The sequence below is a fragment of the Lolium rigidum genome, chromosome 5 (genome assembly GCF_022539505.1).
Source record: "Lolium rigidum isolate FL_2022 chromosome 5, APGP_CSIRO_Lrig_0.1, whole genome shotgun sequence".
Taxonomy (NCBI): domain Eukaryota; kingdom Viridiplantae; phylum Streptophyta; class Magnoliopsida; order Poales; family Poaceae; genus Lolium; species Lolium rigidum.
Window position 1 is genome coordinate 210480978 of NC_061512.1, and position 17356 is coordinate 210498333.

Below are 17356 nucleotides of genomic sequence, written 5' to 3' on the forward strand. Positions count from 1 at the left end.
GCGCAAACCAAAAGGCATAGTGATATAGCAAGTAAGCCCCGTGCGGGTAATGAACGCAGCTTTTATTTGATCTTCCTTTTTCAAGGGAATTTGGTGGAAACCGGAATAGGCATCCAGGAAAGACAACAACTCACACCCAGCCGGTTGAATCAATCACTTGATCGATTCGTGGCAAAGGAAAAGGGTCTCTTGGGCAAGCTTTGTTGAGGTTGGTGTAGTCGATGCACATGCGCCACACCTTCGGAGCTTTTGCCTCCAGGTTCTCATCTTTCTTCTTTTCAACCATCACCGGATTGGCCAGCCACTCGTGTGCGTGACCTCCACAATGAATTTGGCAACAAGCGGCTTGGTTACCTCTTCTCCTATGATCTTTCTTCTATCTTCGACGAACCGGCGCAAGGGTTGTCGCACCGGCTTGGCATCTTTTCGAACGTTCAAGGAGTGCTCAGCCTAGCTCCTCGGAACACCTACCAAATCTTCGCTTGACCAGGCAAAGATATTCCGATTCTCACGGAGGAAGCCGACGAGCGCGCTTTCCTATGCTTGATCGAGGCCGGCACCGATACGAACGGTGCGCTCCGGGTAGGCCGGATCCAAGCACAATGTCCTTTGTCTCATTTGTTGGCTTGAATGCCGGAGCACTCGGACTTGCACTCATTGCCGCTAAGCTCAACCGTGAGGACTGAGCCAGCGCAACAGCTGTTTGCATCCTTTTCTTTTCCTCCGCGATCACCAGCGATTCCGCTAGGTTCGATCCGGCAGATGCTGTTTCCAGCGAGACCTTGTAGTTTCCCACCACAGTCAGAGGTCCACGAGGTGCCGGCATCTTCATCTTGAGATACGCCGTGTGGGTCGAGGCCATGAAGGCCGCCAGTGCCGGTCTCCCCAGCAAAGCATGGTACGGACTATCTAAATCCACCACCTCAAACTCCAGGTTCTCAACCCGGCAATTGTCACGTCCTCCAAACGACACGTCCACCCGGACTTTTCCAACCGGTGCGCAGGACAAACCCGGAACGATTCCATGGAACGTTGTGCGCGTTGGCTGAAGCATGTTTTCTGTTATGCCCAACGTATGCATGGTGTGCTTGTACATGATGTTGATGTTGCTGCCATTGTCTATCAGCACCTTGCTGAACTTCACTCGAGTTTGCGGCCCTTTCATGATTGGGTCCACAACAAGAGCATATCCGCCCGGATTCGGCATGATCTTGGGGTGATCCTTGATCGACCAAGCAATTCATCGGTTGGACCACTGCATGTATTTAGGCACTGCCGGCATCACAGCATTTACTTCCATGGAGCGGCGGTGCATACTTTGCCTGTCTGTCGGCTCAGTGACAAAAACAACGCAGCACAGATGCGGGTCTTCGTAAACATTCCGGCCTAAAGGCGGCGGTGGAGGTAGCTGGTTATCATCTTGTTCCACCCGGTTAACTTGCTGGTACTGCTGTCGGTTTGGCTGCACCGGTAAGGCGTTTGGCCCGGTAAGCGGCGGTGGTGGCGGCATCTGCTGCTGCCGCGGCATGTCCGGTGGTGGCATCATTGCATTGCCTCCTCGCCCTTGGGTATCTTTTACCGCCCCTTTTTCCATCAAGTACTTGGTCCAGGTACAATCCTTCGTCAGATGGTTTGACGGGTGTGCCGGATTCGGTATGTGCCACCGGCAGGGTTGGTCCATGGCAGCTTCCATGGTGTATTTTGCGGGTTCTTGCCGCTTTCTTTTCCGGACCCGGGGTTTCTTTTCCACCCATTGTTTCTTTGGACCCGCCCACTGGCTGCGATCCGGTTCTTTGCCTCCGATCGCCGCCGGCATCAGCATCTTCCAAGCACAAGAAGCAACTTGCTGCGGGCCATACCTTCGATCCGGGAAATCTTCCCTCCTCTTGTTGTTCCGGTTGTCCCGTGTTGCTCTTGGCGTAGGCTGTCTCGGTTCAGGTTGCATCGCCGGCTGCGTTGGGTCTCCCAACGCATAGTTATCCGCCACACGTATCATCTCTGCCAACGTTGTCGGCATGTTCCGCTGCAGCCTTTGCCACAACGGCGAACCTCTTTTGCACCCACTGCTAAACCAAGCGATGGCCTGTGCCTCGATTACTCCTTCACAAGAGTTCCTTGTGTTGTTCCACCGGGCCAGAAAATCCCGGTCTGTTTCGTTCGGGCGCTGCACACACAGAGCGAGTTGCTGCGGCCTGTTTGGCCTCTGATAGGTACTGCTGAAATTGCTCACAAAAGCCTCCTCAAAATCCAGCCAGCCATTTATGCTTCCTGCCGGCAAGTTGTTTAGCCGATTCTTGCCGGTCCAACCGTAAACGATGGTATGATCCTCACGGCCCAACGCCGGTTTCCTCCTCCCGCTACGGTTCCTCCGCCTCCCGCGACGTATACCGCGGTCACGTAATCCGCGAGCCAATCTTCCGGCTTCGTAGTGCCATCGTATGTTTTTGTGTCACGGGGCAACGTGAAGTTGCGAACCGGTGGTTTTTCTCTCATGATTCTTGGGCCAAAGCACTTTGGACCCGGGGGACCTTCCTCCTCGATCATTTCCGACAAGTATACTCTATCCAGACGGTGCCTCGCATCCCGCTCCGGTAAGTATCTCTCTCCCAAGCGTTCTCCCAAAGGGTTCCGGTATGCCGCCGGTCCGTTAGAATCGGCTTCATCGTAACGTTCCGTGCCGCGGCCCTTGCCTGCCGGTACCTCGGTGGAGGCATCTCTTCCTCATCTTCATCATACGCTGCCCTTGCAGCCGGATAGTTTTGCCCGGTTTCATGTTTACCGGCATGTTTGTTTCCGGCATAGCCCTCTTTGGCGTAGCCTCGCTCTGCCCCTTGGCTTTTTCTACCGGCATCGTGTTGCCCGGCTTTTTGTTTGCCGGCAAGGACCGGATCATACACAGTCATCTGCCGTGCGTTCACTTCTTTTTCTTTTCTTCTGTCCGGATGGGGGACGAGGCCTGCCCTCGGGACTTGCTTCCGGCATTCTTTGTTGAACGCGCGGATTTCGAGGCTATAGCCTTGTTCAGCCTTAGCCACCGCTCGGCGTTCGCTGCTCTACAAAGCATCAAGCAGCTCTCCGACACGCTCTTGTTGTTTTGCCGTAGCCTCTCCGGTAAGCGAATCACATGCATCTACAAGCAGCCTTAGCAGCTTTTATTGTTTTATCCGGACCGCCGTACTTAGGTTTCTCTACAATGCTAACGTATGCGAGGTACTTTTGCCGGTAAGAACTTCCTTACGCAAATCCCGATCTAGATTGCGAGCCTTAAGCCGGTTTTCCGGTATCCTAGCAGCATGAGCGCTAACGTAAGCAAAGCCATGGGCAGCGTTATACTCACGTACGGTTAGGTTCAGCTCGCGCCGCGCCTTGACGACGTCTTTGCCGCTCTCGAGTATCCTCAGCGCTGCGCCTCCAGCCTCCGCTGAGCCGCTGCCGGGTCGATGTTCCGCGCGATGGGGGTTGCTAGCGCGTTCATCGCCGTTTGGAGAGGCGTTGCCGGTGGCGCGGATGATGCTCCCGCCGCGCCCGCGTCGCGCTCCGGGCCGGTGGCTTAGCCGCACGGGTCGAAACCGCGCGACCAAGCACCTTCGGCCTCAACCTCCTTTCCCGCACCAGCCCACACCAGTCATCATTACCTCGACGCCGCCGGGAGCGCGACCAAGCACAGAGCCATCTTGGCGGGTCCGGTGCTACCAAGCACCGGCGAGAGGCGCCGGCGCACGGGACGGTGCCGAAGTAGATGCGGTGGCTACCGAACTCGATGATGCGGCCGTTCTTGGGGAAGATGCCGCCGTTGGCGAAGCAGCCCGCGTTGTCGTTGATGAAATCGATGGAGTAGAAGTTCTGCACGAGCGCAGACACCGTCCGTTCGCCGGCGAACTCGAGGAGGCCCGCCCGAATGCGAACTCCAAAGATGCGCCACTTCATGCCCCACGGTGGGCGCCAACTGTCGTCGTGGTGAACGAGCAGATGCCATAGGATGGCTTAAGTTGGGGCCGAATGGACGTATGAGGATTCGGGGGAGGGTTTGCGATTAGATGGGAAGAACTTCCGGATGCTCTCCTCAAGAACACAACCAAAGGCAGGATACAAGAAGAGAGACAAGAGGAAGAACTCTTTACTAGATCGCTAGCTTCATTGATCTCAACATGGTTACAAGTTTCTCGAGTACATCGATCTCTCTATGGTCTCGCTACGTGCCCGTGAAGAAGGGCTGCCCCCTCTCCTTATATAGGGGAGAGGGTGGCTTACACTAGAAGAAACCCTAATGGCATCTTTGACTAGACAAACTACTTTACAAAGCTACTTTAATCATAGATGACACCGAGTCCTCTTAATCGTGGGCGCCGACGTCCTCCTGCTTCTTTGACCGTCACTCTTCTCTTTATCGTCAGCCCTTCGTCAAAAGCTACTTTGCTTAGCTCATCTTTGTCTTCTAGCTCGGAGAGAATCTTTGTCCGGTCCTCGCCGACAAGCCCTTCCTTCCGGTGGCCCTAGCACCTTTTCTATTCGGTTCCGGTATCCCTCTTATGAGGATACCGGCTTAGCCTGTTCAGCCAAGTGCCTATCTTAGACTCCGGCATGAACATCTAACCGGTATCCTGATGGCTCAAACCATCCGGTTTGGCATGCCTTTGGCATACCGGGGGTCATCCCCCCAACAGTCAGTGATGTGTGCTGGGTGCCATCCTTGTGTAACTGGATCTAGTGGCACAACATTTCTTTAATGTGCTTCTGGATACAATTATAAAGTCATATATTTAGTTTCCGTTTATTCAGTTATGGCTTGGTTGTATTTATTCAGTAACTGGCTAAGTTCCTGATACTATGATTGGCTCTAGCAAGCTCTGATGATCATATGATCATCAACTGCTTGATGGTTGCTCACTGTGCTTCTGTCTGTGCCTTGCTGATGATTATTCATGTGCTTGTGTAGCACCATACCCTATGCTGGTAGATGCTAATGCTTAATAAAGCAGCTGCTTATGTTCGCAGTGATCTTCTGGATCATTTGCAAGTGTTTAAGTTACTGGTTGCTTGCGTATTTTATTTATTTGTATAGCTTGTCATGATTTATTGGATAAATGAGATGAACTGCTTACAGTGATGAATCTTATAATTACTTTGATTGAGCTAGAGGGATGCCAACAGATGTTGGAGACCCTAGCTCCTCTTTGAACCCATCTGGGTGATGATACTTGTCTTTGGCTAACTATCTGGATGCTTTTGGTTGGTTGAGTGGGCCTTAGCAGCACTTGGCTGCTGCTTTGGTATCTCCCACCATACTTTGGCTTGCTGGGATAGGATAACTGCTTGATGGGTGTTCCTTTTTAGATTGCTAGCAGCCTTTGGTGTTGAAAATCAACTAGACAATAAATTGTCTATATATATATGATGGTTTAATAAACCACTAGTTGCTAGGTGAGTTGGGCTAGGCTAGCTGTGGATCAAATTCTTGCTGGATTCTTTGATTTGCTTTAGTGGTGATACACTTGGCTTGACCAATTTTTCCCTAGGGTTAATCTCTACTGGCTTATTCCATATTTTGCCAGCATCAAATGGTTTAACACCAAATGATGATGCAAATAGGGTAATCTTACCCTATGGCTTGTGTGTGATGCACATGCTTGTATTATGAGCAAAACCAATGCTTGCTCATGGATTTGGGTATACCTCACTCCAGCTCCTAGAATTTGTGTTGCTGTAGAGGTTTTGCTTCTGTGATTTGCTAGTGCTTGCCCTGCTCCTCCTAGCTAGCTGTGCTGGTGCTACTCCACCATTTCTTACTCAACAGCAATCAGTTCTTGGTGGAATTGATGCTGGGTGGCTTTGGCTACTTTGTGTTCTTCCTGTTCTAGCTGTTCTTGTTGTTCTTACCCTGCTGAAGCTTGTGTCGATGGCTTCTAGGGTTTGGTGACTGAAAAGTTTATATACTGGCCTCTGGTCACTTCCTTGCTCGACATCAAGGCTGTGCTGGTTTGGTGACTCCTCCCTGTATGTGTGTTGGTGAGCATGCACCTCACCTTGTGAGCTGCTTGCACTGCTCACTATTGGAACTTGTGTGCTGTAGATTAGCTCGGCTTGGTTGACATTATCCTTCAAACTTCAAGTTTATTACTGACCTGCCAAGTGGCTTTGCCACTTGACTTAATATGGTTCTTTTTCTTTGCTGTTTGTGTATGCAGGGATCATCAAGATGACCAAGGAGGTCTCCATCACTTGTTGATCAAGAAGATCAAGATGATCATACAGTGTAGTTTAGCTAGTTCTTATACATTGTAATTTCCTTTTCTTTTTCATTTATCATTTTCTGAAATGTGTTATGTAATAATTAATTCATTTGAATATTGTAAAGACAATGTAAGTTGTGTGTGATGATCAATAAAGCTCAAGTTTTCTCTAATGAGCTATTTGTGATGAATTTGTATTCTTTTTTATTTGTATTATCATCTTATAATATTCTTATTTGAAATATTAATTGTTTGAATAAACAATTGTTTGAATTATGAATTATCTTGGTTTTGTTGGAGTTTGAGTTTCAACTCAACTCATTTCAAATTCAATCATGCAACTTAATACATGAGATGCAATGGTTCCCCTCTCTTCTCAAAACCCTAATTTCAGAAGAGATCATGTCCAGGTTTGTCGCACTCTCGAAACCCTAACCCTAGCTGGTGTCGAGAGAGAAACTTATTCCCCTCTTAGGTTTTATGCAATTAAGCGCGAACTTTTCCCTAGTTTTGCGATGCAATGCACATCCCTTTTCTAATTCTACCCCGCAATCGTCTCGAATCCTGAGATATTACACCAGACGATGATGCTATTTTAGAATTTGGAGTTATCGTATCGAAGTCCTTGTTTGCATAATCTTGCAGTCAAGAAAGGCAAGTTCATCGCTTTTGCTCATGCCATTTGATTATTTTTATCAAATTATATGCAAAGTACTATACTTAATACTCATGCATTGAAAAGAAAAATATTATTTTACAATTATGAATATGACTATGTGGTGGGAAATGGAACCATGGTATGAGATGATGGTGGAGGTACCATTGCAACTGGGAAAGGATTCACATAGGATTAATGGCCCGTTGATATGCGAGAGGAAAAACTTGCATTGGCCTATGACTTTTTGGTCTATGGCTGTAGCTAGTGCATGATACACCTATTTCCTATAATGAACTTGTTGAGTACGCTCGTACTTATCCCTCTTTGAATCCCCTGCTTATTTATGGAGGCACCGAAAGAGATACTACCGTGAAACTCGAAGATAAAGGAGTCAGCTGCAACAAGATGAAGAATCCAATCAATGAAGTCAATAGAGTCAATTTCTGCATCAGCTAGAGTGGAAACCTAGACTAGTAATAGAAGGGAACCTTTTTCCTAATCCTAGTACGTAAGTAGCTAGAGTTATGTATCAAGCCAAGTATTCTAAAGCTAGAGTTAGCAATAAGTTAGATTGCGAGTTGTTCTTTTGCAGTTTTATTTGAAGTTTTACCTTACTGTAAAGTAGGAGGCTATGTTGATCTTCTGTAAGCAGTTCGTGTATCCTTCTATAGACATACCTTGGACTCGCATATGTTTCTGTTGTACCACTCCGAGGGATGTATATACGAGTGGAACGGTGTTTCACTTCTGTTATGTCAACGACTTGCGTACTACACCATGAAGTGGTATGCTAGGTCATGGCAGTTGCTCATGGCTTGAGATTAATGGCACGCCGATTGAAGATGAAGATGAATGGCAGGCCGCTTGGAGATGAACTAGCGTAGACACAACGGTCTTATTGAGCGGGGATTAATGGCGGCACATATAACGAATAGGACCGCGGTTGCTCTTCTGCGGCGGTTCGCACGTCGCTCGGGAACATACGGGAACTACTCACAACGTGCAAACATATGGGAACTACTCACAACATGCAAACATGATCATATTCAGTGGCATAAGTGGTACAACACAATCTGAAAAAATAACTTCACCTCCAAATAATGACAAGTGCTCAATCACAAACATTGATAGGAACACAAAACAAGTATCTAGGGTATAGCAACTCTCAAACTACGAGGGGGACGGAGTGGATCATGGAGATGGTGATGGAGATGGTGCTGCTCTTGATGATGGTGATGATGGAGAGGCCTCCTCCCACGCCAAGGAGGAGAGGTGATGACGATGACAATGATTCCCCCCTTCTCCGGAGTTCCGGAGCAGCAGGATCTGACCCTCCCCTCGAAGGGAAACAAGAGTTTTCGCCGCCGTCTCGAATGGTCTCGGTAAAATTAGGGCGTTCCTTTTTGGGCGAGACAGAGGCGTGTTAAAAAGTGCCGAGCGAGGAAGTGCCCGAGGCGCCAGATGGTGGGTCCCACGCGGCCAGATTCCTTGGCCGCGTGGGCCACCCCCTTTCGGCCCTCGTGGCTCTTCTTCCTTCGATCTTTTTCCCTCTGGTGTTCTCCCGATGAAAAACCAACTGTGCAATTTTCCTTTTTTCCATTTGGGTTCCTGTAGTTCCTGAAACATTAAAAACTAGAAAAAGGAGGTTTTTTTTGCCTCCCGGAAATTAAATACGAAAAATAGGAACTTTGTATGAAAGTCCCATAAATCATCTAAAACATGCAAAAACAATGATATAACATTGCCAGTAACATTCTAATATGATAATATGAGTTATAAAATGATGATATAAAATGCACGTGTCAGGCGCTCCATTCCGGCGGTTCACGCGTCGCTCGGCGCGACCGCGGAGACGCAAACGTGCCGCATGTTTGCGCCGCGTTTGCGTTTCCGTGAACGACCCAGACACTACGCCGTCGACCGTTGGAGCAGGGTGCAGGTGTATTTTCGGTCTGCAGGGAGGCAACCTGATACCATTGGTTTTTCATCAGGTGTGCTTTGCGTTGCCCTGGGCAAAGCAAAACAAAGAAATCTGACGGAAAGTCGGGAAACATGACGTTACGGGTACGGGCAGGTTCTGCAGCTGCTGTGATTGAATCGCCAATTCGCCATTATCGTTCCAGCCAGCAACGCCGGCCCCACTTCACCGTCTTTGACCCACCACCCTGGCCCACACATCGCAATCGAGCCAGCCAAGCTCGCAGCCCCCTCCACCTTCCCTGCACCAAATCTTCATAGACCGCGGACACTATCCCGTGCCTCGGGTCCCACGTAGCCAGCGTCTCGTGGCCGGCTCGGCGCACGTACGTCCGGTGCAGGGGAGCGCGCGGTCGCTCCGGTGGTGGCTCCAGCTCTCGGCCGCAGGCCTCCTCCCTCTCCCGACCTCACAAACGCAAACCCGCCAGGCCGCCCCTCCCGACCTCGCTTCCTCCGTCTCCCCGCCGGGCCCCGCCGCCTAGGGTTCCGAGGTCCATCCCCCCACCGCCACCCCGCCCCCGGCCGGCGATGCGACCGCGCCCGCGCCGGTAGCCCCGCACCGATCCCGCCCGCGCGCGCCATGTCGCTCCTACGGAGGCGGAAGCAGCCGCAGCCCCCTCCACCTCCCTCGCCGGGCGACGACAGCAATGGCTCCGACCACGACGACAAGAAGCCGCAGGCGCCCTCCACCTCCGCCGCCCCCTCCGCGCCGCCGCCGCCGAAGCGGGCCAAGCCCAAGCCGTGGTCGTGCGTCGACAGCTGCTGCTGGCTCGTCGGCTGCGTCTGCTCCGCCTGGTGGCTGCTGCTCTTCCTCTACAACGCCATGCCGGCCTCCTTCCCGCAGTACGTCACCGAGGCCATCACCGGCCCGCTCCCGGACCCGCCCGGGGTCAAGCTGCACAAGGAGGGGCTGCGCGCCAGGCACCCCGTCGTCTTCGTGCCGGGGATCGTCACCGGGGGGCTAGAGCTGTGGGAGGGGCACCAGTGCGCCGAGGGGCTCTTCCGGAAGCGCCTATGGGGCGGCACATTCGGCGACGTATACAAGAGGTCGCTTTCCTCCTTATCTGTTATGGGCTTCTGCTTTGTTCGTTACGCTTCTGCTTTGTTCGGGTGTTTTAGGCGTTGCTTGTTTAGAAATCGACGAGTCCTTTAATGGGAGGAGTCTCATGTTACTCTTTTGGGCGCTGCTTATTCAGCTTTAGGGAAATGTTTGGGCCAGTTAGGACTTTACCAACTACTAGTTTGATAATTCCATACGCATTCCATCACTCTTGATCTCTGACATCCTTTTTTGTAGTAGAATTTCTTAGTATGCTTCTGAGCTGTAAGACTAGATATTCTTTCCCTTTTTGTACTATTTTTTAGTAATGCTTCTGAGCTCTAAGACTAGAGATTCTTTCCAGATCTTCTCAAGTCTCAGTTAGGCTGTATAATTCATCAACATCTGGGATTTGGGCACTCAGCAGCAACGGATTTGGCTAATATTTATCACTTTTCTCTATGGTTGTTTTCTTACCGTCCAAGGATTAGGAATTTCATGGTAATTTGAACTCGTTCTATGCCAGTTTTGTACTGTTGCGTACTAGTGTAACTACTCAGGATGTTGAAATGTTGGGGTGACAATCACTTTCAGTTGCCTTGAAAGCTTGGTATATTTGTTCTTATCAGGGAAGTAGTAGGATTTGAGTGGGCAGGATGTGCCTTTTAGAGGTGCTTGGAGTGCAAACCACACAACATTGCCTTATTCAGTCTTCGGCTTGTCTTCCCATTTTTTATTTTTCTGGCAATGTCTCCCATAGGTTTGGCATAGGAAAATTCTTATACAAGAGAAACGGGTTATTTCTAGATCATGCACTTTCAGGTCCGTTAGAAGAAATTGCATTTTACATTGAAGGAAGATTTTTGGTGTGGTCGACGGGATGTCTTGTAGATTCTTACACAGGAATCTCGGTTTCCTATAACTTTTCTACCGTTGATGGCTACGTTCTGGTCAGAGTGACAATGTATTCCTGAACAGCATACATGCTGTTCTTTCTGAGCCTTGTGCTATTGGAGCTATCCATATATAGGAAAAGTAGATCACTAATCTTGCTTTGAAATAATTTTCTTTATTCATGTTTGTGTTTTGGTAATGACCGTAATCTTGCTCTTCTCTTTTGCGATACTTTGGATTCTAAACTGAAATAATCTAAGAAGCCTAATTTGAATGCTGAATAGCTGTTTTGCTGGGAAAATGGGGAATGCAGACTTGGCGTTTCGCCTCTTAGTACAATTCGATTTCATGCATCCCCTTGGGGAATTATTGATCTTGTTCAAGGGACTGCCATTCTATATATATGACATTAAAAGTTCAACATTTCTGGCAATTCCTTGTGGGATTAAGTGTTACACGACATTAGGTGTTGTATGTACTTTGTCATAAATACCTGCATTACACTATGGAAATTTGGATAATTTAATATCCCTCCCCTTGTTACCCAGGAGTCAAGTTCTACAAATAGAAGCAATCTTACGACAATACTCCCTCTGTTCTGATTTAGTCTACATTCTAGAAAAAATGAGACAAACTAGTGTTGCATTATTAGTTTCTACTTAGATATGTGAACAACCAATCCAAGCTACATTGAAAATAACGTCCAATAAAGAGAGCAAAACCACTTCCTTTTCAGTGTTGTTGTTGACCAAAAGCTAGAATGTAGATTATTTTAGAACAAATTTTGGAGCTAGAATGTAGACTATTTCAGAACGGAGGTAAGTAGCTTCAACCTTGAAGAATCCACACAGAGGCAGATGCTACTACTTACTATTTTAAAAAATAGACCCCTTAACATGGATGATCTTCAGCGTTAGTTTTACTTTTTCATGACAGGTTATTCATTTTGATGTTTATGTTGATGTTACTACAGGATCAAAGAAATTGCGTGTCATGGTATAGATGTGTTGTTACTTCATTTGATATTGTATTAACTCGATTACACTTTTAAGAGTAAAGGTTGTTACTTATTTTAGTTCATGTTTACTGATTCATTCTACTGGAAAATCTTTCACTATACTTGGTGCTCTTTATGTTTTGCGTGCAGTTCTCAAAATTTTGTTACTTGGTCTATAAGTTGGTATATCTTCCTATTCTCCTTCCTTTGCTAGAGCATTGTCTTTGGTACAGTTGCGAACTATTACAGGCCTGTAGAGTGTTTATCTCTTCTCATGAATCCTCCTGGAACATTTCAGGCCTTTATGCTGGGTTGAGCATATGTCGTTGGACAATGAAACTGGATTAGATAAACCAGGAATCAGGGTTAGGCCTGTCACGGGCCTCGTTGCAGCAGATTATTTTGTCCCTGGATATTTTGTCTGGGCAGTCTTGATTGCCAATTTAGCTCGTATTGGATATGAAGAAAAGAACATGTACATGGCTGCGTATGATTGGAGGTTATCATTCCAGAACACTGAGGTAACTTTTGGATGCACTTATACGATGTGAAGAATGGCATAGAGTTCTGGGTCATTAGCTGTATTTTCTTCATAGTGTAAATGCTACTCATATAGGGTGGTCTGACATGTTTATATAATGTAAATTACCATCTGCAGGTCCGTGATCAAACATTGAGCAGAATAAAGAGCAACATTGAACTCTTGGTAGCGACTAATGGTGGAAATAGGGTGGTGGTGATCCCACATTCCATGGGAGTTCTCTATTTTCTTCATTTTATGAAGTGGGTAGAAGCACCTTCTCCCATGGGTGGTGGTGGGGGTCCCAATTGGTGTGCGAAGCACATCAAAGCTGTAACAAATATTGGTGGACCTTTCTTAGGAGTTCCGAAGGCTGTTGCTGGGCTTTTTTCGTCTGAAGCCAAAGATGTTGCTGTTGCTAGGTAATTCGAGTTAGATGTTTGGTAGCTGATGTTTAATGAGCCTGCTAAATCATACTCCTTCCATTCCTAGATATCAGCCATATAGTTTTTGGCACGAAAATTAAAGAATGCACATTGAGGAAAAGTTGCATCATATTTGGGCGGGATTAACCCTAGGCAATTGACGTGAGGTAATAGAGGACTTTGCATAAGATAAGGAAACACAATCAAATCCCTAAAAATATTGTCCATACAAGTGGTGCAACGCAATATGCCTTATATTCTGAATTTTTTCTCAAAAAACTATATTGGCTATATCTAGGAACGGAGGGAGTATATATATTTTTATAATGCACTTGTTTATATCATTATAGTTCAAGGTAACATATAACACCTGATAGCTTTCCTGTTATTTTGAATAAAGGCTGTTCCCTGTAAAGTTTACTTTAGACCATTTTCAGTTGTGCTTGTCAATTGTTTACAGGATACTGTGCGTCCGATTTAATCCGTAGTGCTGAGCTGTTGCATGTGCAGTCATTTTTTTTTGTCTCACGTCTTACTCATGGATAGCTAATTTGTAATTGTGCGAATAAATGATCATCAAGAGTCATTGCTAAAGTTCTGACTGCATGTTGTACCTTCTAGTTTAACCTGTGCTCTGTTATAAGGATAGTGGGGCCGGGAAGTACCTTCTAGTTTAGAAGTGTGAAGTGGCATTGCATAAAATCATCAAATACTTTCTGATATGATACCAATGGTTCTCTTGGTAGGTTTTTTGAGGTCAAATTTCAAAATGGGTACTATTTGGCCTTTTATCAATAGCGCAATTATTCTTTACTACATGATGCAAGTATAAACAGTGAGCGCTTAGACTTTTTTTTTCACAATGGAGAAATAACTGCTATTGGTCATTTCCGTTGTTCTGGGGGTAGTTGATAACTTCGAAACTCAAGATTGCGCCCATGTTTAAATAATTGGAAGCTCAGATTAAGCAATTCTGTGTGTTATTTGTATCATTATCGTCTAAAATAGAGATTAATAAAGTAATCATGAATACATGTCAGGTTTTGTATTTGCAGAAATTCTTGCCATGCCCTATATACAACCATATTAATACTGACATCCAAGTGTAGGTTGTAAGCATGTTGTTCATTGCTACGCCAATCTAATGACCGTGATCTCAACTACGAATCTTCTACCTTAGGGCCATATCATGTTGTACTAGTTATTTTGTTGCAAACATAATACAATTTCCAAGCTTAAGTAACCTCACTGGGTTATTCTACTTCGATGGATGCACCATGTAAGGTATTACGATGGCCAAAACTAATTGTTTTGAGTATATGTATGTTTCTGATTTCACTTGAAACGTAAAATGTGCTGCTATGGGTGGTATGTTATTTGAACATTTTTTGCCATAGTTCAGGGTTAGAAGTTCAAACGAACTGTTCTGAGTATATACTTCTTTTATTTCACTTCAAACATAAAATGCGTTGCTGTGGGTGGTATAGTATTGGCACACTTCTTTATGTGCCCAACAGAAATTTACCCCTCCTTTAATATTATTATATCCATTTACAGAGCTATTGCACCAGAAGTGTTGGACTCTGATTTTCTTGGACTTCAGACCTTGCGGCACTTGATGCGTATGACCCGTACATGGGATTCAACAATGTCAATGATCCCTAAAGGTGGTGAAACTATTTGGGGAGGTTTCGATTGGTCTCCAGAAGATGGCTTTGAGTGTAAATCTAAAAAGAAAAAAGTCAACGATTCTGAGGCTTCTAAGGATGTTAATGGGGAACCTGTCGAAGTTCATCAGGAGCCTGTAAACTATGGAAGAATGGTATCTTTTGGAAAAGATGTAGCAGAAGCTCCGGTATCAGATATTGAGCAGATAGAATTCCGGGTGAGTATTCAGATGCATAATATCATATTAGCTTCACTTCAGTTACTTATGACAATCATGTATGCAAATCAATATTTTCCTAGGTCTGTGGTATTGTCTTCCGCTACTTGTCAGTGTCTACAACAGTTTGCATTATCCTTCCTGTTTCAGAAATCCTTGATGTGGCGTGTATTCGGTTTTTTATGCACTATTATTGTATTAATCATTCAGCAATCGCTCCAGTGAAATTCTTATACTTTATGTTTATCATTTTATATTGCATTATAATCAAGTAAACATTGTTGGCTCAAACTATAGCTTGTTCATTGTTGCGGTGACACTCTTCTTTAACGATTATCATTTGGTATTGCGTTATGGTCTACCTTGTTGCTTTGTAGCTGGTTCAGGTATTTGGCGTGTGTTCGCAAGTTTAATACACTGCTATTTTGGTCTATTTTTCTGTCTTGGTCACTCATCTGCCTTGATACCGTTTGAGAAATATTGATTTCAAAGAGGATTGCTCTCCTTGCCATCCTGTGTAATAACCGAAGCATAATTGGTGTAGTGTGCTCCATTCCATGCCAGTGTTAGGAGTTTGGTAGTTCAAACTTGTTTTTATTCAGATATTTATGTCTCTTTATGCTTTTTGCCGCAGTCCTTAAAATGTAGCTGTGAGTCTAAGTGGTTACTCCAGTTTGAGCCTTCCATTTCAGCCCTAAATATATTTAAGTTCACATGCTGATCTTACTTTATTTGCTTTTTGTTGAAAGATTTTGTGATATATTTAGTTCTCTTTATTTGCTTTTACTATGTGTAAAATTAGTTTTTTTTTCAAGATATATTGTTTGGGCTTCTAGTTTTTATTTTTAAATGGTCTGTGAGCAGCTTGTGGTGTGTTCTTGATGTTGAAGGAAATCTTCATGATCCTCGTTTCAGGATGCTGTCAAAGGCAGTAATCTTGCCCATTCAAATACATCATGCCGAGATGTGTGGACAGAGTATCACGAATTGGGGTGGGGAGGAATAAAGGCAGTTGCAGACTACAAAGTTTACACTGCCAGCTCTATCATAGATCTTTTTCACTTTGTTGCTCCAAGGATGATGCAGCGTGGTAGTGTTCATTTCTCTTATGGAATTGCTGATGACTTGGATGATCCAAAATACAATCACTACAAGTATTGGTCAAACCCCTTGGAGACAAAGTAAGAACCATTTGCAGCCATTCTCATGTTAATTCAGTTTCCTATATTAGACAAATTGAAGAAAACATACTTTGCCTGAAAAATGAACTGCTGCACATCAATCATGCATACAAAGAAACGCTGCATATATCTTGTGTATTTTCTCCTTGGTTTATTTATGCTATCTTACGGGGTTTTCCTTTGCAGGCTACCAAATGCGCCTGAAATGGAAATATTTTCAATGTATGGAGTAGGCATTCCCACGGAAAGAGCATATGTCTACAAGTTATCCCCACAGGCGGAGTGCTATATACCCTTTCAGATAGACGCCTCAGCTGAGGGTGGTGATGAGAACAGCTGCTTGAAAGGTGGTGTTCACTTGTCTGATGGTGATGAGACTGTCCCAGTTCTTAGTGCGGGCTATATGTGTGCCAAAGCATGGCGTGGCAAAACTCGCTTCAACCCTTCTGGCAGCAAGACTTACGTGAGAGAGTATAGTCATTCTCCACCCTCAACTCTCCTCGAAGGCAGGGGCACACAGAGTGGTGCGCACGTTGATATCATGGGAAACTTTGCTTTAATGGAGGATATCATCAGGATTGCTGCTGGGGCAACTGGTGAGGAACTTGATGGTGATCAGGTGTATTCTGATATTTTCAAATGGTCAGAGAAGATCAAGCTGAAGTTATAACATCTACGTGAAGTTAGTAGGAAATGATGCATCTCTTATGAGGACGCATATTTTATTCTCTGATTAAATTCTATTAATTTGATGTAATGATTTTCCTCTTGCCTCATTGCAATATTGTGAATTGGCCTTGTATATTAAAAATGTATAGATGCAAGTCGTGATACTTTTTGTAGGTTCTTTGTGATGATGTGAAGAAATATCGTGCAGATTATTTGCATGTTGATCGGTCATAACATTCACTTTCGTTAAGGCAGATTTTTTTTGTCTGGTTGAGAGTTTCTCAATTTTGATTTGATTACTTGCAAATATAGCCTCCTGAGGACCTAATTATTATGGACTGATCACTAAACTTGGTTAACATATGTAATTTGCTACGATGTTTAGTGATCAGTCTGTACGCCATGTAAGCCTCTGTTTGGACCTAATTGAGCTTGAAAACCAAGTTTAGTGATCAGTCCATACTAATTTTTAATATCAATGACTAATCTGTTAACATGTGCCAAATAGCTATTCTCGACTGCAATTAGCTCAAAAAGGTGCATCTAGTTGGTTCGAGATTTAGATAAAATACATGTCAGGATCTGGAGAGAGATAGAGAAAGAGAGGGAGTATAACAGATAGGAGAAGGTGAAGACGTAACTGGGGCTCTCCATATTATAGAAGTAGCTAGCCTTGCTTTGGAAACTCAATTCGCTGCTTGCTTGCCTTACCTGGCCGCGCCCGCTCCGGCCGCCCCCACGCCGGCCGCGCCCGCTCCGAACGCCCGCCATGGCCACACCTGGTCGCCCGCTCCGGCCCACGCGCTGCCCTCCCGCGCTGCCGCCACCCCAGTCTCGGGCGCCGCCGTTCCTAGCCCCCGTGCCGCCACCCTCGACAGCAG

The 17356-nt window shown here is 45.8% G+C and overlaps 1 protein-coding gene across 1 annotated transcript; it reads left to right on the forward strand.

The window, feature by feature from the left end:
- Positions 1 to 9441: 9441 nt before the first annotated feature.
- Positions 9442 to 16706, forward strand: LOC124658202 (phospholipid:diacylglycerol acyltransferase 1). The gene is made up of 6 exons (XM_047196608.1): positions 9442 to 9912; positions 12094 to 12316; positions 12454 to 12737; positions 14298 to 14625; positions 15541 to 15806; positions 15993 to 16706. Exons 1-6 carry the CDS (start codon positions 9446 to 9448, stop codon positions 16474 to 16476), a joined length of 2052 nt encoding a protein of 683 aa, XP_047052564.1. The 5' UTR covers positions 9442 to 9445; the 3' UTR covers positions 16477 to 16706.
- Positions 16707 to 17356: the final 650 nt, after the last annotated feature.

Excerpts from the sequence above, each read along its gene's own strand:
- LOC124658202 (XM_047196608.1), top strand. The coding sequence starts at position 9,446 with ATGTCGCTCCTACGGAGGCGGAAGCAGCCGCAGCCCCCTCCACCTCCC. Across the intron at positions 12,317-12,453 it reads TATCATTCCAGAACACTGAG|GTCCGTGATCAAACATTGAG; the intron begins GTAACTTTTGGA and ends TACCATCTGCAG. Across the intron at positions 15,807-15,992 it reads TCAAACCCCTTGGAGACAAA|GCTACCAAATGCGCCTGAAA; the intron begins GTAAGAACCATT and ends TTTCCTTTGCAG.